A 23,222-nucleotide genomic window follows, 5' to 3' on the forward strand; every position below is an offset into this window, starting at 1 on the left:
GCAATCTGTGGACAAACCACAGACACAAGAGACGTTACAAAAACAATGCAAGATTTTGACAGCAGTTCAAGGCAACATCAAAGAGACTTGACAATGACTTTATTGCCAAATGTTTCCCTTTAAATCCTTTCTGTAACCCCAGTACCTGCCTCCTTCTTGGTGTTGGCCCATTAGTGTTGGTCCAACACCGATTCCAAATTGTTCTGTCCCTTTTTCACCTCTTGTGAATTCTAAACAAAGCAGTGCTTTTGAAAATAATGCAATTAATAACTATTGCATTTTTTACAGTGCACTATGCCCTCTTAAGGACTTTTACATAGATCATGTTATTCGATCTTCACAATTCTCCTATAAAGTTTAACCTATTGGGAAATTTGTGTGCCAATTTAGAACCTTCTAATAAAGTCCCTGAATTAACAACCACTTTTTGAGAGTAGACTATATGAGGCACATTTATATGAAACTATTTCTAGCCCCTGAAACTCTGCAAGCTGTCCCAAGATAGCAAATATACTCAACTCAAGAATGTAGAAAATGCATTAAAACATATACCATGCATTAAAATGAAACATTAGCTATTACATTAAAATGAAACATTAACTATTTCTTGAAGTATGCTAAATACTGTATGAAACATTACATTAAAATGAAACATTAACTATTTCTTGAAGTATGCTAAATATTGTATGGATTTAATACAGTGCTATATATTAAAAAAGTGATGATATTGTAAAAAAATAAGTGATGATATTGTAAGAGAGAAGCTTTCATTTTCCAGTAACGAGGTGAAGGGAAGGGAATGACAATACAGTCATCCCTCAGTATCCTTGGGGGATTGGTTCCAGGACCCCCGTGCAAATACCAAAATCCTTGGATGCCGAAGTCCCTCTGTATCCTTGAGTTCTGCATCTGAAGATACGGAGGACCGACTATTACACGGCTTCAAAAATTCCTGTCCTAAACAAGTCTTTGATTTTTTTCTACAATGCCCTATGATATCTGAACATAACACATTTTTTTCTCCTGAAAAATCTAGTTACATTCAAAATTGGGATAATTCAATAGGACTTATAAGCTCTAAAACATCATTATTTTATAACCCGATAGAAGTGGTAACAATAAAATCCCCCCCATTCTTGCAGATTTCCTTGTTCCAGTTGCATTAGCTCTTCACCTCATGGGTGGTTTCTGTGGGACTCAAATATCTCAACCACACTGGCCTCTATGATGTCTTCATGGCTCAGGGCATTTGCAAAGGTCATGTTTTATTGAGTCTGTAGTACAGTTTCAGTTTGGAGGGAGATGTAATTTTTTTGATCACTCATGGGACAGAAATTCTTCCCCAGAGCACGCTTTGTTACTGAATGGACTCTCTGCCAAGACCAGGCACTGGTCCAGGCTGCCCATGATATTGCAGACTCACTAATTATAGGCTTATCCACTTTATTAGCTCATCCAGGGCGCTGATGAGAAGATCTACACAGGCATTTAGGCTTGAGTGTGGCATTCACACCTTGATCTACTGGCTATGAAATACTCCTCCCTCAGATTACCAGATAAATCACCTAAATTTACAGGCTGGCCTGGGGCATTATCTATCTGGGTTACAGAACTTCTGAACAAAAGCACAGAAGATATAAGTGAGCCAACCTTGAGAATTACTCATCACTGCCCTGGCCTCCCTGTTAGATCACAAAATTACTCTCAGGTTAACCCAGGAGCGGTGGTGGGGAGCCCTGGGTTTTTCAGAATAGTAGATAAGTAAACACCTCAATTTAAAATCTTCCTCAGTGTGACCTCAAGTAATATTTGGCTGCTTTAACCTGGGGCACTATTTTCTTCCAAAGAAATAAAAGTCTTTTCGTGCAATCCTTTCCAGTCAAACTCTGTCTTATCAACTGAAAAGTTTGCTTCAATAAGGGAAGCCAATATGTTAGGAGACTTGCAAGACTTGTATGTGTCAGAACTGCCATCTTCCCCGTTCACCTTAATGCTCTGCAAACTATTCCTACCTTGGAATCTTACAAATCACTGTCTCCTAGCCACTAAAAATTTCCATTTCGAAATCATGACTTCTTCAAACCACAAGTCCCCAGTCATTGTGGCTTCTAAAAAAATCATGATATTCATGCTAAACTATTTTTGATCCTTTGCACCCATATACACTCAACAAGTCTCCATCAAAATATTTTTATGATGAATCAATTTACTAGCCCTTATAGGTATAAGTTCTTGACAATCTTTAAACAAATATTTTCTTGACTTTGTATAATAGAATTTTAAGGGAACGACTCCAAATTCTTTTTGCCATTTAGCCAACTCTTAATCTTCACCAAATTACCTTAACACTTCAGATTTTACATTTAACTAATTGATGAACAGCTTCCTTTTCTTTCGGCATTTTTTGCTGTTTAGCTTCTTTCCATCAATCTTTAGCACAGGTCTGAAACTGGTGTGAACGTGCACTGCTGGTAACTGCATTTCTAGAACTATAAAAGGAAGGCTGAAAATTTTTGTTTTAGTTTCACTGCCTTGTTCTGCTCTGTTTGTTGCCTACTCAGCAAAACAGAGAACATAATCAACTAAAAAAAAAAAAAAAAAAGTCAAGAGCAAAGAAAGTAAAATAGAGCCTGAAGGAAGCAGGAATAAAGAAAGAAGCAGGCCAGATAAACTTTCATACTTAAAAGCTAACTAGAGAAGTAAAATTCTAGGAACAAAGTTAAGCAAGATGGCCACCTGCCTGTTTCCAATATTCCCAGAGCCACAGAAAATTCGAGTCAATGTGAAGATGCTCTGTTGACGCCGTGGTAACCTAGGCTCCTCGTCTGCTCTGGCAGCTCGCCTGCCACAGTTAGAGGCTCAAAGCTAACAGCTTGTTTTGAAGATCAAATGCAGAAAAGCATCATGAACAAAAAGAGGAATTCTGTCTGGAATGACAAAGCCGTTTCAAACTAAACCTCTTAAAAAAACTTAAACAATACTACCAGACACCCAAAAGCACATATCAAGACAAATGTGACTCCTAAGTTTTGAAAGTGAGCCATATACTGTATGCCACATACAGCAAAGGTACTAATGTTTCTCATAGACAAAGATACCATGGCTTCCCAAATCCATTTCCAAGAAGTTTAAATGCAACAAGACCAGCCCATCACCATATTTTTTTATATTGGATGTTGGATCATTTTTCAATCAATTCTGGTTAGCTCTTACTCTCTAATTGCTGGGTTCCAGCTATTTATAATAGTAAGATCATGGATTTATGGACTAAATAAGTAGGGAAATGCCTTAAAGGCTGTTTTAAACTGATTGCTAATTTAATGTGCTAGAATAAATGTTCACATATCAAATGTTTGGCAAATCAAACAGACATATGTACAAACAAAAGCTAGTCACACTTTTTCATGTATATATCTAATATAAAATATTTGGGTGCTGGTAACATTGTACATTGGCATATTTCATGTGTTATGTGTACCTGCACCCAAAATCTCTGTCAGATTTGGTCAGCCTTTCAAATAAGTTTTAATCTAATCTCCTATGGTCTCAAAAAGCTGAGGCTTTGTTTTCTCCAAGAATAAGTACCCAAAGCAATTGATAAAGTGCTACCAACACTGGGACAACACTAAGGATGTCTTGATGACTCTGACCCCCTTGAAATATTTGCTTAATGCCTTTTCCCCTGCATTTGGATCAGCTGAGAACTGTGAAGTTTAAAAAGTTATACAAGCTTGTCTTTCTCCTATTCCACTGTTATGCATCAGTAAATTCTTCATTCTTTACGGCTTATTAGGAGTTTTAAAAAGAAAAAGCAATCTGCTGCCAAAACCTGGCTCTGGAACCAGATGGAGTGGGAGAAGAATTTGTAATTCACAGAAAACAGAAAATTCCCATTGTCTGGAATGTGGAGCTGGTGGGACTTTTGCTTTCATGTTCATAGCATGACAGTAAGAGCTTTCCATATATGAGGATGACTAACCAATCATGTTTGCGCAAGTATATCACCATTATAGAGAGTAGAAAATGCACACAAATCCAGGCTAAGAAAGTAAATGAAAAAAATAACATCCTTATTGCATATTAATCCTTTCTCATTTTTCACTGCATACATAACATTTTTCTAGATGGAGAGTCATCTATTATTCAAACCTAGGCAGAAGGAAGCTATTCTGGGAGTGCCACCCCAACCCTACTCCCCCAGTGGTTGACAAACATTAATGGACATTCTTACAAGTTGATTTACTGATGTGAAATTTTTTCTTAGAGACCTGGGGCTTCCTTTTACAATGCAAAGACAACAATGACTGTTCCATTAGGGAAAACATTTCCTTTGAGTCTAAATCAAATTAATAAATTTAAGATACCTGGGAGGGTTGGGTACACTGAACTTTTGGCAGAAGTCCAGAACCTAAAGAGTTAATGCATTATTTTACTTTGTTTCTTTATGAGAAAAAACAGTCTGCTGCCAAACCCAGCTCAGGAATCAAATGCGGAGGACAGGAGGGGGATAATTTGCAGTCTACTGATAAAGTGAAATACAGATGATCTTAGAAGCATTTTTATGTGTGCATTTCCATTAACCAAAGTGAAGGGCCTAGAGAAGGGTAGTTGATGTGGCTGGGTCTGCCTTTGCTGACATTACCTGGATAGAGGTCAGGCCCGGGCCCTGGGGAGCATCCCACCGCCCTATCGGCAGCATCTCGTGGGGAAGTGGCGGGCTGCAGGGGCTGCACGGTGAGGCAATCTGTGAGCAGGTCAGGATGGAGCTCTGCACTGGACCGCAGCTAAGAGAACGAGAAAACAGAAGACAGATGGAAAAGGAAGGCGATTCCTTGGAATACTTTTCTGGAAAGGCTATCATGCTGTAAGGCTCAGGCAATTCAGTCCACAAATATTTATCAAGCAACAACTACAGGTTAGGCATGGGACTTACAGAGTCAATAAAAGGGTCAGCTTTCTAATTCTAATAACACCTGGCAGGTGTTTCAGGAAAAATGTGGCTAGAGGCAGATTTTACTTCAGTCCTTGATATTTCCACTTCTGGGAACCCAACTTCCTATTATATTTTCTTTCATTTGCTCTGTATCCTATCAGAACTTGTAGTGATAACAAAAACAAACTCACGTGCATTTAGTCTGTATTGTAAAGTGCGCTTTTTCTTTTAGTTTTTTAAATTTTATTTTGTTATACAGCAGGTTCTTGTTAGTTACCTATTTTATACATATTAGTGTATATATGTCAATCCCAATCTCACAGTTCATCCCACCACCACCTCCCCCTCCGTAAAGTGCTTTTAAAATACAGAGATACTATCATGAAAATATCTTAGAGATAATTAAGAATGTCCATTGAGATTTGATACCTGTAGATTTTACATGAGAGGAAAATACACAAGTTAAATTTTAAAATATGGAACATGGTAACAAGAAAAAGCAAAGTCATTACAAGCAACAAACTATCTCAACAGTAGGTCACATTAAAAAATTAGACTTCATTTTATCACAATAACAAAATTAATTCTTTGTATATTAAAGAGCCATAAAAATGGCAGAATAAAGTACGGGTGCAAAGTTATCTAATTTCTTTATGAAAAAGAATTTTATAAGTGTAATTTGAATTGAAAAAAATCACAATGGAAGATTTAGTTACATAAAAATACCAAACTTCTAAAAGTTTGTCTAAAAACATAATATCTTCAAAAAATGTAGAAATATATTTCTTACAGATATTGCAAATAGTTATCTTCAGTGTTTAAAGAGAACATATAAATTGATTTTGTCTTCATCAAGATAAAACCAACCCTTTAGGTACAGAGCTTGAGTCTCATTCAACAATTATTTATTGAGCATTAGATGCTCCTCTAGACTCTAGAGATACTGTCTTATGGAACTTATACCCTAGAGGGGAAGCAGATGATGAACAGTAAAATAAATGCATAGCAGATGGTGATAAATGCTATAGAGAAGAGTGACTCAGAAAAGGGAGACAGTGAGTAGGGATGAGGGATGGCAACCTGACACAGGGGGATCAGAGAAAGTCTGTTGGAGATGGCACTGGTAAAAAGCCTTGATAGAAGTGAGGGAGTGAGTCCTGCAGACATATGGGGGAAGAACCTGTTGCTCTGTGGTGTGCCTGGATTATCTGAGGGATAGTAAGGCAGAAGTGGAGGGAGTCTGGGGCTTGGAGTAGAGAAACAGAAAAAAGCCGAGATGTAAGTGGGGGAGAGAGGGAGCAAATTTAGTGTCCCTCTCTGTCTTCCTCCCAGATGAGTAGACCAGAAAAGGGCCTTCCAGATCATTTAAAGATCCTAAACATTCCCTAGTCCAGGAATTATCAAATGAGTGAGGAGGGAGGCACACAGCAGAATCTCCTAGGAGGGGACTGACTCACTATGCAGCCCTTGACATGAACAAAAATTTTTAAAAAGGAGAAATAGAAATGAAAATAAACATAATGTTCGGCACAATTGTAAAGAAATGCAATGCTAAACCTTTTTTAAAAACTTATCTATTTTACATTTGGTAATGTATATATGTCCATGCCACTCTCTCCGTCTGCATCTTTATTCCTGTCCTGCCCCTAGGTTCTTCAGAACCTTTTTTTTTTTTTTAGATTCCATATATATGTGTTAGCATACGGTATTTACTTTTCTCTTTCTGGCTCACTTCGCTTTGTATGACAGAGTCTGGGTCCATCCACCTCACTAGTGGGAAGCAGCTGCAATGCACAGGGAGATCAGCTCAGTGCTTTGTGACCACCTAGAGGGGTGGGATAGGGAGTGTGGGAGGGAGACGCAAGAGGGAGGGAATATGGGTATATATGTATACGTATAGCGGATTCACTTTGTTATACAGCAGAAACTAACACACCATTGTAAAGCAGTTATACTCCAATAAAAATGTTAAAATAAATAAATAAATATTCTACATATTAAAAAAAGAAGAACTTATCAAATTATCCAACGCTTTAAAAAAGAAGTAGTTGTAGTGAAGGTAGAGTGAGAGAAGCATTCTTAAACACTGTTGGGTGGAGTGTATACTGTTTCAAACTCTCCAAATGGTACTTGGGAATATTTTTTTCAAGACCCATAATTGAAATCATTTGTTCTTAGAATTCGCCTTAAGGAAATAGCCAGAAAGGTGAAGGAAGATTTATACCCAGTGCTCTAGTTTGATATATAGCGTTATTGTTACATTAATTTGATGGAATATTATACAACCATTAAAATGATGTTCATGAATATAAAAGCAAAACACAAAATTATGTATACAAAATGATAACAATTACATTAAAACAAAGACAAAATACTGTAAGGAAATGTAATCCAATATTAAAAGTGATTTTTGTTCTTAGCAGCAATATCATGAATTGATTTCCTCTGTTTTCTTTTTATCCTTTCCTCTGCTTTCCAAATTTTCTACATTCCAATGACATGTTGGAGCTGGCTTGCACCAATCCAAGAATACCAATTGTGTGTACTTTTTCCAAACTTTACTTGCAGTGATGTCATATTGATAGCTTGAAATTGGTCATGGTGATAGCATTTACACATTTATGGAAATTGACAAATGCTACAAACTGGGGCTTTTTCATCTGGAAAGCTGGTTGTTAAACACTACGAGCACACGACCGACAATGACTCTGATCAGAAAGAAAAACATACACACAGGTACAAAACAACAGTAAGTTACTATTTAGAGAGCAGTATTTCTTGGAACTGAAAAAGCTTCATGAAGAGACAAACACATGTCCAGGTCTTAGTCCAAGAATATGAAAAGGGCACAGTGACCCTAAGTATAGGGAAGAAGCGTTTAACACATGTCGTGAACAAGACATAATTTCCTCAGCTTAGCCATATTGGAATGTCTGACCAAGACTATCTGAGTTAATGCCTAACCCTCTCAGGGGCTTTGGAAGGTATGTTTGTTATTTTGGTACTAACCTAACACATGCCACGTAAGAAAAACTGGAAAAAAATCAAGGCTTAGAATGAGTTCTGGTGATCACTTTTAATTTATCTTTCATCGTTAAAATGTGATCTGGGGCCCACATGTTCTACTAAGAGTAGACATGAACATCTCTCTGCTTTCTATTACCAACTATTCTAGGGTTTTACAGATATGAGTACTGATGAGGTCTTTCTAAGGCATTTCACAGCCATGGTTACTCCTGGATCCAAAGGCAGGCAATTCTTCCTTAGCTGTGACAAGTATTCATGTGTTCCAAGAGTGTGATTCCATACAGCTTTGTGGTGAGAGTTAATTTGGTTTTCTCTGGGACTAGACATGGTTCTAGAAAGTGCTTCTTAAATTAAGTAAGCCTTGAGGACCTTTTTTTTTGCAGAAGGTCCTCAAGCACCTTATGCAAAATTTCCGAAGGAGGGCCATATGCATAGAAATGCAGTAATGATATGCAAATTTAGTATCCCTCTCTCCCTCCCAGATTATTAGACCAGGAAAAGGCCCTCCAGATCATTTAAGGCTTTTAAACATTCTCTAGTCCAGGAATTGTCAAATGGGTGAAGCAGGAGGCACACAGCAGAATCTCCTGGGAGGGATATCTTTCAATATACTATGGTTTTATATTTGGAGTAAGAAACCCAATTATTTATATAAAACAACATCTTCTTAGCTCCTAGGAATATAAAAAAGAAAGAGGAAAGTTCTTCAACGGGGATGGTCTCTAATTGTGGTTCTCAAACCTGGACATGCATCAGAATCACCTGCAGGCTCCAATGCAGAGCTAATGATCCATTGGGTCTGCAGTTCATTTCTGGAAAGTTCCCAGGTCATGATAATGCTGTTATCTGGGAACCACACTTTGGAACCACTAAGAATCCTGATGAGAAGATTCTCTAAGAATCCTGATTATAGAAGAGCTGAGATTTTTCTGGTTATGAGAAGAGGAAATGAATTGTAGAAATAAGGAATTACAAAAGCCAAATTGTCCTTATGACATGAACCTCATGTAACCATTTCTTATTATGTCTCCCTTCAGACCTCATAATAATAAATGGTTACATGAAGTTCATTTCTTAAGAACAATTTGGATTTTTATCCTTTCACAGGGATAAAAAAGGTTAAAAAATGTCAATCCATTTTAACACCTGCCCTTAGAGGACAACAAGGACTTGCCCTTTATGGAGCCTTTACTGCTCTTTATAGAAAGAAATGGAATTTGAACAACCACTCCCCCTGCCCCACTCATCAGTTCATCTATTTTAAGGAGCTGTTGTGTTGCACAACACCAGGGATGTTTATTCATATTGCAATCTATGTGAATGGCACCCCTGGAGTCGTTCAACTCAGCTGCCCTAACCACACCCTATCAGTTCTTGAGTAGCACCGCCCTTCTTTATCTTTCTCTTTCATTTACTGAATTAGTATTTCTTGGGCCTCAACCATATGCCAGACACTGTTCTAGGGGCTTGAAATACATTCGTAATCAAAACACACAAAGATCCCTACTGAGAAGTCTATATTCTAGAGGAGGGAGTAAACAGTAAATAAATGAACTAAATAAGTAAGTTGTATAGAAGGTGGTAAGTGCTATGGAAAAAAGAAAAAAGGAGAAGGGTAGGTGGGATCGTTAGGTTGGGGAGAACTGTGATCTTGTTGAGAAGAGACTCAAGCAAAGACTTGAAGAAACTGAGGAAATTAGCTAAGTACATATCAAGGGGAAGAGAGTTCTAGAATTAAGAAGCCAGCGAGGCTGGAGTGGGGTGTGACCTAGAGAGAGAAGTAGGAGATAAGTTCTGAGAGGTGAGGTGGGGGCAGAGCCAGATCACAGGACCCTGCAGCACTCAGTTAGCACTTTGGCTTTTAGTCTTAGTACAGCAGGAAATCCTTATAGGGTCTTCACCATCTACTTCCTGGGAGGCTCATTTCATCCCCTATTATCTATAGCCTCATAGGCACTGTGTCTCCCTTTCTTTGAGAGTCCATATAAGTTGTAGGGTATGGATACACTGATGGTTAGTTTTGTGTCAATGAGGCTGTACTATAGTACCCAATTATTCAATCGAACATTAGGTGTTGCTGGGAAGGAATTCTGTAGATAGGGTTAACATCTACAGCCAGTTGACTTTAAGGAGATTATTTTCTATAACCTGGGTAGGCCTCATCCAATCTGTGGTAGCAAAAACCTAAGGTTTACCTGAAAAAGAAGAAATTCTTCCTTTGGACTGGAGCATGAGCTCCTGCCCGAGTTTCCAGCCTGTGCGCCTGCCCTACAGATTTCTGACTTGCCAGTTCCCACAACTGAGTAAGCCAATTCCTTGAAATCTATCAATCTCTCTCTCTCTCTATCTGTATCTATAGATATGCATATAGATATAGATACATACATATAGATATCTCCTACTGGTTCTGCTTGTCTGGAGAAGCATGACTGATACAGATCCTATTAGAATGCACTTTGAAAGACACAACCATATGATGATTATTTCCAATCAGCAAGGAAAAGAGGATCATGCACATAAATTCCACAGGAAATGGCTGGACGTACAGAGTCACCATGACACAGTTTTAAAGATTGCATCCCATTTCAATAAACATATATGGAATCCGTGTAGTGTACTTGACACTGTGTGCCTCATAGCAACCCTAAGAGGCACACACTATTGTGATTACCATTTTAGAGATGAGAAAGCTGGAATGACACATCCGGTAAAGGTCAGACTTGGATTTGGGTGTCAGAATCCCAAACCAGGCTCTTCAAAGTTACACTATACCACCTCAAGAAATAACCCAGCCCCAACTTCCTCCTTTTCTGTACCACATCACATACATTCATACACTTCCTTCTTCCTCTTAGGACTTTTAAGTATTTTAGCCAGGAAACTGTCATTCAGATTGGTCTAGTTGGGGAAAGAGCAAAGGGCCCCTAGGTTCTCCAGAAAAGTTCCTGGAATATCTCATTATCCCTGTGTAGATTCTGACACCATGCCCTTGAGGGAAAGGGGTCTTTGTTGGAGTAGAGACAGAGAAACAAAAAGCACCACTGTTTGGTTTTCATTTCCCTTCCCCAGAGGCTTGTCACCTGGTTCAGTCCTGGGCCAGTAATATGAATATCTGCAGTTGGGAAAAATAAAGCATGGCACCCAACATTCCTTAAGATCTGCATCCTAAGCACATGCAGAGTGGCCTCAGGGCCCCTGAAAGGAGATGATCTTAATCCAGGGGCATCCCGACCTCAGTACCCCTCTCTGAAAGAGGACATCTTACTTCTCTCTCTCCTGAGTCTCTGACTCTATGCTCCTCCCTTGGGTCCTCTTCCCCTTCTCATCCCTTCCCTGATGTTCTCTTTGGCCCTGACTCCTGTTTCTGTGGAGCTCAGCCAGACTTCGTGGGGATGACACTCGTATCTCCATGCTTTTAGACGAGGGGTCAAGGAAGGCCTCTGGGAGGAGAGGACATTATGGACCGTGACCTGAATGAAGTGAGAGAGGCAAGATGGTAGAAAGAGCATTTTATGTGGATGGAACAGAAAGGAAAGAAATCTAAAGAGGGAACAGGCTGATGGGTTCTAAAAACAACCACCTGGAGAGGAGGGAGCAAGGGAGCAATGGGAAAGATGAGGCTCATGGGGCTGGAGAAATAGCCAGAGTCAGGTTGTGTCCAGCCTTCAACACCGGGAGATTTAGCATAGTAATCCCTCAGTATCCAGGGGCACTGGCTCCAGGACCCCTGTGGATACCTACCAAAATCCACGTATGCTCAAGTTCCTTATATAAAATGGTGCAATATTTGCATATAACCTATGTACATCCTCCCATATACTTTAAATCATCTCTACATTACTTGTAATACCCAATAAAATGAAAATGCTATGTAAAGAGTTGCAGGCACATAAAGCATATTCAAGTTTTGCTTTCTGGAACTTTCTGGAATTTTTTCCCCGTATTATTTTTTTTATTTTTGCGGTATGCGGGTCACTCACTGTTGTGGCCTCTCCCGTTGCGAAGCGCAGGCTCCGGACGCGCAGGCTCAGCGGCCATGGCTCACGGGCCCAGCCCCTCAGCGGCATGTGGGATCTTCCCGGACCAGGGCACGAACCCGTGTCCCCTGCATCGGCAGGCGGACGCTCAACCACTGTGCCACCAGGGAAGCCCTCCCCGTATTTTTGACCTGTGGTTGGTTGAATTCAGAGATGCGGAACATGAGGATATCGAGGGCGGACTGATTTCATTGTGACAGCAACTAATGGGAGGCTGTGAGCAGGAAAGCAACTGGTTTGTCTTATAATGCGAAGAGATAACTCTGATTATTGTGTGGAAAACAGACAGTAGGAGGGCAGGAGAGACCAGTTAGGGGCTATCTCAACAATCCAGATGGGAGATGCCGAAGGCCTAGAGTCAGAGGCGGTGACTTTGTTTTTTGGTTTTGGCTGCGTTGGGTCTTCATTGCTGCGCACGGGCTTCCTCTAGTTGCGGTGAGTGGGGGCTACTGTTCGCTGCGGTGCGCGAGTTTCTCATTGCAGTGGCTTCTCTTGTTGCAGAGCATGGGCTCTAGGTGTGCAGGCTTCAGTACTTGCAGCATGTGGGCTCAGTAGCTGTGGCCTGCGGGCTCTAGAGCACAGGCTCAGTAGTTGTGGCGCACGGGCTTAGCTGCTCCGCGGCATGTGGGATCTTCTGACCAGGGATCGAACCCGTGTTCCCTGCATTGGCAGGCGGATTCTTAACCACTGTGCCACCAGGGAAGTCCCTGGTGACTTTGTTTTGAGGGTGGAGCTGAATGAGGTGTAAAATATGAGAGAAGGAGAGTCAAGGACGGCTCCAAGTTTTGGCCTGAGGAACAGCAAAGGAGAACAGAGAAGTAGGTTGGAGGTAAATCAGCAGATTGGTTTAAGACATGTTAACTCTGAGATTATTCTGGGACATCCTGGTGGAAAGAATCTGCAGGCAGCTGGAATTCAGAGGGCAAGGTTCAGGGAGCAATATGGGGCTGGAGGGACTTCCCTGGCGGTCCAATGTTTAAGACTTCGCCCTCAGGGGCTTCCCTGGTGGCGCAGTGGTTAAGAATCTGCCTGCCAATGCAGGTGACATGAGTTCGAGCCCTGGTCCAGGAAGATCCCACATGCCGCGGAGCCCGTGCGCCACAACTACTGAGCCTGCGCTCTAGAGCCCGCAAGTCACAACTACTGAGCCTGCGTGCCACAACTACTGAAGCCCGCGTGCCTAGAGCCCGTGCTGCACAAGAGAAGCCACTGCAATGAGAAGCCTGCGCACTACAACCAAAAAATAGACCCAACGCAGCCAAAAATAAAATAAAAAAAAGACTTTGCCTTCCAATGCAGCGGGTGCTGGTTCAATCCCTGGTCGGGGAGCTAAGATCCCACCTGCCTCGGGGCCAAAAAACCAAAACAAAAAACAGAAGCAATATTGTAACAAATTCAATAAAGACTTTAAAAATGGTCCATATCAAAAAAAAAAAAAAAAAAATGGGGCTGGACTGCTAATAGTGACTGCTAGGCATTACTTCTCCCTCCAGGCCCTCTTTCCTCATCAATCCATACTGGGATTTCAGGCAGACTCTCCTAAAATAGAGTTTATTATGGCATACCCAAGAAACAAATATCCTCTCCTCTCTTAGTACACCAGTCCCAAAAGGCGAAGACAAGAAGAGCTTCTGTGACGTGACTCCACCACATACTAAGGATAGATATTTCCCCTAGGCCTCGACAAAAGCCTCTGCTCCTTTCATGAGCAATATCTTGCTGTCTGCAAATATCCCATTTATTATGTTGTTCATTCCTCTTGCCTGGAATGGCTTCCTTCCTCTCAGTATAATTCCTCCAAGACCCAGTTTATGGCTCCCTCCTGAATGAAGCCCCTCTGACCAGGTCAGCCCACACGGGGCCCCCAATGGTACAGGGAGAGCTGAAGAGTCTGCTTTCAACAATCCTGCAACTGGACGTATGTTCAAGGCTTTGTTTCTTGTTATGAGTTTAGTCTGCACTATTATAAAGTCCATGAGGACCTGGTTGGCTGACTGTCTTTTAAACTTTCAAAACCCTGCAGCACCTGGCAGGGTGGGACCAGCATCCGGGTAAATCATACAGTGCTAACTGGATTTGTAAGAATGAGACACAATTCTTTATCTAAAGGACTTTACAATCTCTAGTGGCCTGTGGATGTGTCTAAAAATACAACGCGGTCGTGTCTTAATTACCTCTCCTGACGGAGAATTTTAAAAGATACAGACAATAGTAGCTATAGCGCAGAGGCTGCTGCTGCTCTGCCGGATCCCCTCTGATCCCTTTGATTAGCTCTGTACTGCCCCCTCTCCTCGCTTTGTGTGCCCATCCCCCAGCTTCTGCGTACATTACAGCCAGCAGCTCACAGACACCCCCCACCAACAGACATATGCATGGCTAACCAGTTCTGCTTAGCGCCAAAGTGGGACAAACTCTGAAGTGTAAATTATGCTCCAGAGCTCCCTGTAGGATCACCCCCCGACACACACCCTGTTTAGCTTTAGCCCCTTCCCTCATTCCTCTCCTGTATTCTCCTGGGAGCAGTTCTTTAACAACTCACAGGCACCTGAATCCTTGGCTCACAGCCTGCTTCTGGGAGCACCCAATTTAGCAAACGCCCCCAAATTCTTTTTACTTGCCTCAGGAATGCAGAGAGCCAATCAGCAGTACTCATACGATGCTCAGACATACATTGTTCCCTTTTCTTCAGTTCCTGCTCTGCCCACACACCAGCAGTATAGTAACTAGATGTTTAATGAAAGTGGGGTATTCTGGGCCATTATGGATAATACTAAAGGCATAATTGTGGAGTCTAAATTAAAAATAAAACCCTAATTTACAAGAATAATTAGCATTCAAAACAGCCTCAGATATCACTGGGGCCAAATCTCTGTCTTATGCACTGTTGCCCTGCAGCAACCCCAGTAGGTGGCTCTCAGACTCTGCTTGTTTCCCTATCGTAACAGGCAACTTACTTCCCTATCTTGGCAGTTAGCTTTAATTTTAGACAGTCCCAATTGTCAGGAATTTTATTGCATATTGAGTCCTGATCTAGCTCTCAGCAACTATCAGGATTGCATGTGTCCTTCTATTCATAAACCTGCAGTAAGGCTCATAAACATACTAGAAAGAAATGAGACATCTCTGAGTCTCAGAAACCAACCTGCGAATCTTTGAGTGTTAGTGATCCTGATCATTAATGACCCATTTTAGGGCTTAATTTCTTGGCCTATCCAGGTGCAAGTAAACAAATTGTCTCCTTAGCTTCCGTACAATCTGCCATTATGAAATATTTGCTCTAAATGATAGTTTTTCAACGTTAATAGTGAAATCACGCATCAAGTCTTGACAAGGTTCCCGCATTTGGAAACTTGAGCTGCTTCCCTAACAATGCAGGGATTTTTTTCTAATATCTAAAAACGAGGCACCGTCAATTGTGATTTGTATTTGTTTTTTGTTCAAGACTATTCTGTTAATGTTTATAAGCTCTTGAAACAAGAGACGGAAATTCTACTCCCATCATTTTCCCATTTCAGATATGATTGAATAATCGTCCAAGATTAAGTGAGTCAAGTGGAAATAATTAGGAAAGGGAAAAAGGCCCAGATTCTTCAATTTTCAGTTCCATTACATTTTATTCCAAGAGCAAAGGCATTCTGTTAGTCTGAAGCAAGACATACTTCCAAAGAAAACGAGGCACAATCAAAGGCCTTTGTTTTCCCTTTCTCCAATGAGCATCCTCTATCTGGGCTGTGATGTTTATACATCACCTTGCAGGGATTCCTTTGTTCTCCAGAAATCAAATGCCACCAAAATATGTTTCTGAAGAAACTCAGCCAGAAGGAAAGACAAATAGCATTTTTTTCAAGAGGGTTAAGGTTTAGTACCAGAACATTCTCATCAAGCATTCTCTATGACACTTTGAGCAATGTGGATCTCGGGGAATTAACTCACTGCCAAAAGGCTTAAAAATAATTACAATGAATTAACCTATTATATTAATTACAATTAATTTCCAGTTGAATCTAAAAATTCTCTCTCTAGGGATTCCTCAGCACTGACATTTATGAAGTGGCTTTGGCATATCATAGGTAATTAATCTCCAACAATCTGCTGTCAAATTCATTTCCTTTGGGAATGACCAATTTGCAAAGACGGAAAGAAATGAGAGTGAAGACTTAGAAAAATGGTATTGGAAGAAAACTCTTCAGGAACAAGAGGTACTGTCCAATTGGACACCCTGAATTTCTATAATAGGAAGTACTTATTTGGTTAGCACTGACTCCAAAGGCCAAACATTTTATCTATAGCTACTTAATGAACATGCCAAAATATTTGAATAAATACACATACCAGGGTATATCTCAATAAGAGACATGAAAAATCAACTCCTATATAGATACAACAAAACTACTGGTTATTTAGTAAAAAATAGTGATTGATGGGGAACTGTTCACAGAAAGAGAATTTCAGACTAAAAAGGAACCAGAGTCCAGTAATGCTATGCACCAGTGCGACAGCAGTGCTGTCCAACAGAACTCTCTCAGATGATAGAAAAGTTCTGTACTGTACTAATTGGTAGACACTAGTCACATGTGATTAATAAACACTTGAAATGTAGCTAGTGCAACTGAGGAACCAAACTTTATTTTATTTTAATCTAATTTTAATTAATTTAAATTTAAATGTAGGGTACTGAACTGCCCAACATTACCGCATATCATGGTGGCAGCTCAGCCTTTGTTTAAATCCCTTCGATGACAGGGAACTCACTTCCTCACAACTCATTGCACTCCACTGTTAAATAGGTCTAATCATTAGAAAGGTTTGCCTCAAGTTGATCTGTAATCTGCCTCCCATAATTTCTACTCACTGGAGTTTATTTCTCCCCTCTTCCCCCAGACCACACAGAATAACTTTGCTTGTGGTCTACTTTATATTTCTTTTAATATTTGAGAAGCCTCGAAATGCCACAGTATCACAGAATTTCAGCCCTAAAAGGGGCAGTAGTTTACTTTCTTTGTCAGCCCTCCCTTAGCAGTTTTTTCTCCAGGCTGAATATCTTTAGTTTTTAATATAGACAAGAGTAATCTCAGGTAGAAGGAGATTGGGCCTCTTAGTTTGACAAACTGGTTCAACTACTGGGTGATCCAGAGCAGATATATTGACTTGCCTGAGTTTAGTCCCCCTTTTGTAAAATAAAGATGATACCACTGAGCTATCTTGGTTGCTTTAATAAATAAATTAGAGATACACCAGAAATACATCTACGCGTGGAACAACTCCTACGGAGCACCTACTGAACGCTGGCAGAAGACCTCAGACCTCCCAAAAGGCAAGGAACCCCCCACGTACCTGGTTAGGGCAAAAGAAAAAACTAAACAGAGACAAAAGGATAGGGACGGGTCCTGCACCAGCGGAAGAGAGCTGTGAAGGAGGAAAAGTGTCCATACACTAGGAAGCCCCTTCGCGGGTGGAGACTTCGGGAGGCGGAGTGGGGGAGCTTGGGAGCCGCGGAGGAGAGCACAGCAACAGGGGTGCGGAGGGCAAAGCGGACAGATTCCAGCGCAGAGGATCGGGCCGACCGGCACTCACCAGCCGAGAGGCTTGTCTGCTCGCCCGCCAGGGCGGGCGGGACTGGGAGCTGAGGCTCCGGCTTTTGTCGGAGCGCCTGGAGAGGACTGGGGTTGGCGGCGTGAACACAGCCTGCAGGGCGTTGGTGCGCTGCGGCTGGCCGGGAGAGAGTCCGGGGAGGGGTCTGGACCTGCCGAAGAGGCAAGAGACTTTTACGTCCCTCTTTGTTTCCTGGTGCACGAGGAGAGGGGATTAAGAACGCTGCTTGAGAGAGCTCCAGGGACGGGCGCGAGCCGCGGCTAAGAGTGCGGAGCCCAGAGACGGACATGGGACGCTAAGGCCGCTGCTGCCGCCGCCAGGAGGCCTGTGTGCGAACACAGGTCACTAGCCACACGCCCTTCCGGGGAGCCTGTGCAGCCCGCCACTGCCAGGGTCCCGGGATCCAGGGACGGCTCCCCCGGGAGAGCGCACGGCGCGCCTCAGGCTGCAGCGTCACGCCGGCCTCTGCCGCTGCAGGCCCGCCCCGCACTCCGTGATCCTCCCTACCCCCGGGCCTGAGTGAGCCAGAGCCTCCGAATCAGTGGCTCCTTTAACCCCGTCCTGTCTGAGCAAAGAACAGACGCCCTCCGGCGACCTACACGCACAGGCGGGGCCAAATCCAAAGCTGAGCCCCTGGGAACTGTGAGAACAAAGAAGAGAAAGGGAAATCTCTCCCAGCAGCCTCAGAAGCAGCGGATTAAAGCTCCACAATCAACTTGATGTACCCTGCATCTGTGGAATACATGAATAGACAACGAATCATCCCAAATTAAGGAGCCCTGTGGATGAAAGGCTCTTGGTGCTGCAGCCAGGACTCAGTGCTGTGCCTCTGAGGTGGGAGAGCCAACTTCAGGACACTGGTCCACAAGAGGCCTCCCAGCTGCACATAATATCAAACAGCAAAAATCTCCGAGAGATCTCCATCTCAACGCCAGCACCCAGCTTCACTCAACGACCAGCAAGCTACAGTGCTGGACATCCTATGCCAAACAACTAGCAAGACAGGAACACAACCCCACCCATTAGCAGAGAGGCTGCCCAAAATCATAATAAGTCTACAGACACCCCAAAACACACCACCAGACGTGGACCTGCCCACCAGAAAGACAAGATCCAGCCTCATACACCAGAACACAGGCACTAGTACCCTCCACCAGGAAGCCTACACAACCCACTGAACCAACCTTAGCCACTGGGGACAGACACAAAAAACAACAGGAACTATGAACCTTCAGCCTGCAAAAAAAAAAAAAGGAGACCCCAAACACAGTAAGATAAGCAAAATGAAAAGACAGAAAAACACACAGCAGATGAAGGAGCAAGATAAAAACCCACCAGACCTAACAAATGAAGAGGAAATAGGCAGTCTACCTGAAAAAGAATTCAGAATAATGATAGTAAGGTTGATCCGAAATCTTGGAGATAGAATGGACAATAGAATGGACAAATTGCAAGAATCAGTTAACAAGGACCTAGAAGAACTAAAGATGAAACAAGCAACGATGAACAACACAATAAATGAAATTAAAAGTACTCTAGATGGGATCAATAGCAGAATAACTGAGGCAGAAGAACGGATAAGTGACCTGGAAGATAAAATAGTGGAAATAACTACTGCAGAGCAGAATAAAGAAAAAAGAATGAAGAGAACTGAGGACAGTCTCAGAGACCTCTGGGACAACATTAAACGCACCAACATTCGAATTATAGGGGTTCCAGAAGAAGAAGAGAAAAAGAAAGGGACTGAGAAAATATTTGAAGAGATTATAGTTGAAAACTTCCCTAATATGGGAAAGGAAATAGTTAATCAAGTCCAGGAAGCACAGAGAGTCCCATACAGGATAAATCCAAGGAGAAATACGCCAAGACACATATTAATCAAACTGTCAAAAATTAAATACAAAGAAAACATATTAAAAGCAGCAAGGGAAAAACAACAAATAACACACAAGGGAATCCCCATAAGGTTAACAGCTGATCTTTCAGCAGAAACTCTGCAAGCCAGAAGGGAGTGGCAGGACATATTGAAAGTGTTGAAGGAGAAAAACCTGCAACCAAGATTACTCTACCCAGCAAGGATCTCATTCAGATTTGATGGAGAAATTGAAACCTTTACAGACAAGCAAAAGTTGAGAGAGTTCAGCACCACCAAACCAGCTCTACAACAACTGCTAAAGGAACTTCTCTAGGCAAGAAACACAAAAGAAGGAAAGGACCTACAATAACGAACCCAAAACAATTAAGAAAATGGGAATAGGAACACACATATCGATAATTACCTTAAATGTAAATGGACTAAATGCTCCCACCAAAAGACACAGATTGGCTGAATGGATACAAAAACAAGACCCATATATTTGCTGTCTACAAGAGACCCACTTCAGACCTAGAGACACATACAGACTGAAAGTAAGGGGATGGAAAAAGGTATTTCATGCAAATGGAAACCAAAAGAAAGCTGGAGTAGCAATTCTCATATCAGACAAAATAGACTTTAAAACAAAGACTATTAGAAGAGACAAAGAAGGACACTACATAATGATCAAGGGATCGATCCAAGCAGAAGATATAACATTTGTAAATATTTATGCACCCAACATAGGTGCACCTCAATACATAAGGCAAATACTGACAACCATAAAAGGGGAAATCGACAGTAACACATTCATAGTAGGGGACTTTAACACCCCACTTTCACCAATGGACAGATCATCCAAAATGAAAATAAATAAGGAAACACAAGCTTTAAATGATACATTAAACGAGATGGAGTTAATTGATATTTATAGGACATTCCATCCAAAAACAACAGAATACACATTTTTCTCAAGTGCTCATGGAACATTCTCCAGGATAGATCATATCTTGGGTCACAAATCAAGCCTTGGTAAATTTAAGAAAATTGAAATTGTATCAAGTATCTTTTCTGACCACAACGCCATGAGACTAGATATCAATTACAGTAAAAGATCTGTAAAAAATACAAACACATGGAGGCTAAACAATACACTACTTAATAATGAAGTGATCACTGAAGAAATCAAAGAGGAAATCAAAAAATACCTAGAGACAAATGACAATGGAGACACAACGACCCAAAACCTGTGGGATGCAGCAAAAGCAGTTCTAAGGGGGAAGTTTATAGCAATACAAGCCCACCTTAAGAAGGAGGAAACATCTCAAATAAACAACCTAACCTTGCACCTCAAGCAATTAGAGAAAGAAGAACAAAAAAACCCCAAAGCTAGCAGAAGGAAAGAAATCATAAAAATCAGATCAGAAATAAATGAAAAAGAAATGAAGGAAACAATAGCAAAGATCAATAAAACTAAAAGCTGGTTCTTTGAGAAGATAAACAAAATAGATAAACCACTAGCCAGACTCATCAAGAAAAAAAGGGAGAAGACTCAAATCAATAGAATTAGAAATGAAAAAGGAGAGGTAACAACTGACACTGCAGAAATAAAAGAGATCATGAGAGATTACTACAAGCAACTCTATGCCAATAAAATGGACAATCTGGAAGAAATGGACAAATTCTTAGAAATGCACAACCTGCCAAGACTGAATCAGGAAGAAATAGAAAATATGAACAGACCAATCACAAGCACTGAAATTGAAACTGTGATTAAAAATCTTCCAACAAAGAAAAGCCCAGGAACAGATGGCTTCACAGGCGAATTCTATCAAACATTTAGAGAAGAGCTAACACCTATCCTTCTCAAACTCTTCCAAAATATAGCAGAGGGAGGAACACTCCCAAACTCATTCTACAAGGCCACCATCACCTTGATACCAAAACCAGACAAGGATGTCACAAAGAAAGAAAACTACAGGCCAATATCACTGATGAACATAGATGCAAAAATCCTCAACAAAATACTAGCAAACAGAATCCAACAGCACATTAAAAGGATCATACACCATGATCAAGTGGGGTTTATTCCAGGAATGCAAGGATTCTTCAATATACGCAAATCTATCAATGTGATAAACCATATTAACAAACTGAAGGAGAAAAACCATATGATCATCTCAATAGATGCAGAGAAAACTTTTGACAAAATTCAACACCCATTTATGATAAAAACCCTGCAGAAAGTAGGCATAGAGGGAACTTTCCTCAACATAATAAAGGCCATATATGACAAGCCCACAGCAAACATCATCCTCAATGGTGAAAAACTGAAAGCATTTCCACTAAGATCAGGAACAAGACAAGGTTGCCTACTCTCACCACTCTTATTCAACATAGTTTTGGAAGTTTTAGCCACAGCAATCAGAGAAGAAAAGGAAATAAAAGGAATCCAAATCGGAAAAGAAGAAGTAAAGCTGTCACTGTTTGCAGATGACATGATCCTATACATAGAGAACCCTAAAGATGCTACCAGAAAACTACTAGAGCTAATCAATGAATTTGGTAAAGTGGCAGGATATAAAATTAATGCACAGAAATCTCTGGCATTCCTATATACTAATGATGAAAAATCTGAAAGTGAAATCAAGAAAACACTCCCATTTACCATTGCAACAAAAAGTATAAAATATCTAGGAATAAACCTACCTAAGGAGACAAAAGATCTGTATGCAGAAAATTATAAGACACTGATGAAAGAAATTAAAGATGATACAAATAGATGGAGAGATATACCATGTTCTTGGATTGGAAGAATCAACATTGTGAAAATGACTCTACTACCGAAAGCAATCTATAGATTCAATGCAATCCCTATCAAACTACCACTGGCATTTTTCACAGAACTAGAACAAAAAATTTCACAATTTGTATGGAAACACAAAAGACCCCGAATAGCCAAAGCAATCTTGAGAACGAAAGAAGGAACTGGAGGAATCAGGCGCCCAGACTTCAGACTATACTACAAAGCTACAGTTATCAAGACGGTATGGTACTGGCACAAAAACAGAAAGATAGATCAATGGAACAGGATAGAAAGCCCAGAGATAAACCCACGCACATATGGTCACCTTATCTTTGACAAAGGAGGCAGAAATGTACAGTGGAGAAAGGACAGCCTATTCAATAAGTGGTGCTGGGAAAACTGGACAGCTACATGTAAAAGTATGAAATTAGATCACTCCCTAACACCATACACAAAAATAAGCTCAAAATGGATTAAAGACCTAAATGTAAGGCCAGAAACTATCAAACTCTTAGAGGAAAACATAGGCAGAACACTCTATGACATAAATCACAGCAAGGTCCTTTTTGACCCACCTCCTAGAGAAATGGAAATAAAAACAAGAGTAAACAAATGGGACCTAATGAAACTTAAAAGCTTTTGCGTAGCAAAGGAAACCATAAAGAAGACCAAAAGACAACCCTCAGAATGGGAGAAAATATTTGCAAATGAAGCAACTGACAAAGGATTGATCTCCAAAATTTATAAGCAGCTCATGCAGCTTAATAACAAAAAAACAAACAACCCAATCCAAAAATGGGCAGAAGACCTACATAGACATTTCTCCAAAGAAGATATACAGAGTGCCAACAAACACATGAAAGAATGCTCAACATCACTAATCATGAGAGAAATGCAAATCAAAACTACAATGAGATATCATCTCACACCAGTCAGAATGGCCATCATCAAAAAATCTAGAAACAATAAATG

The 23,222-nt window shown here is 41.0% G+C and overlaps 1 protein-coding gene across 7 annotated transcripts in view; it reads right to left on the minus strand.

Annotated features, from left to right (window-relative positions):
• Positions 1-23,222, minus strand: part of GLIS3 (GLIS family zinc finger 3) — a 513,435-nt gene that overhangs the window by 64,289 nt on the left and 425,924 nt on the right. For all 7 annotated transcript variants that reach the window (XR_014296909.1, XR_014296910.1, XM_082657135.1 and 4 more), the window contains one exon: positions 4,643-4,784. Coding sequence is in view for 5 of the 7 variants with exons in the window: in XM_082657135.1 (XP_082513261.1) it covers positions 4,643-4,784 (142 nt within the window). In the remaining 2 variants the exon portion in view is untranslated. The remainder of the gene's footprint in view (positions 1-4,642; positions 4,785-23,222) is intronic.

This window comes from Grampus griseus, assembly GCF_964374135.1.
Source record: "Grampus griseus genome assembly, chromosome: 6".
Classification (NCBI taxonomy): Eukaryota; Metazoa; Chordata; class Mammalia; order Artiodactyla; family Delphinidae; genus Grampus; species Grampus griseus.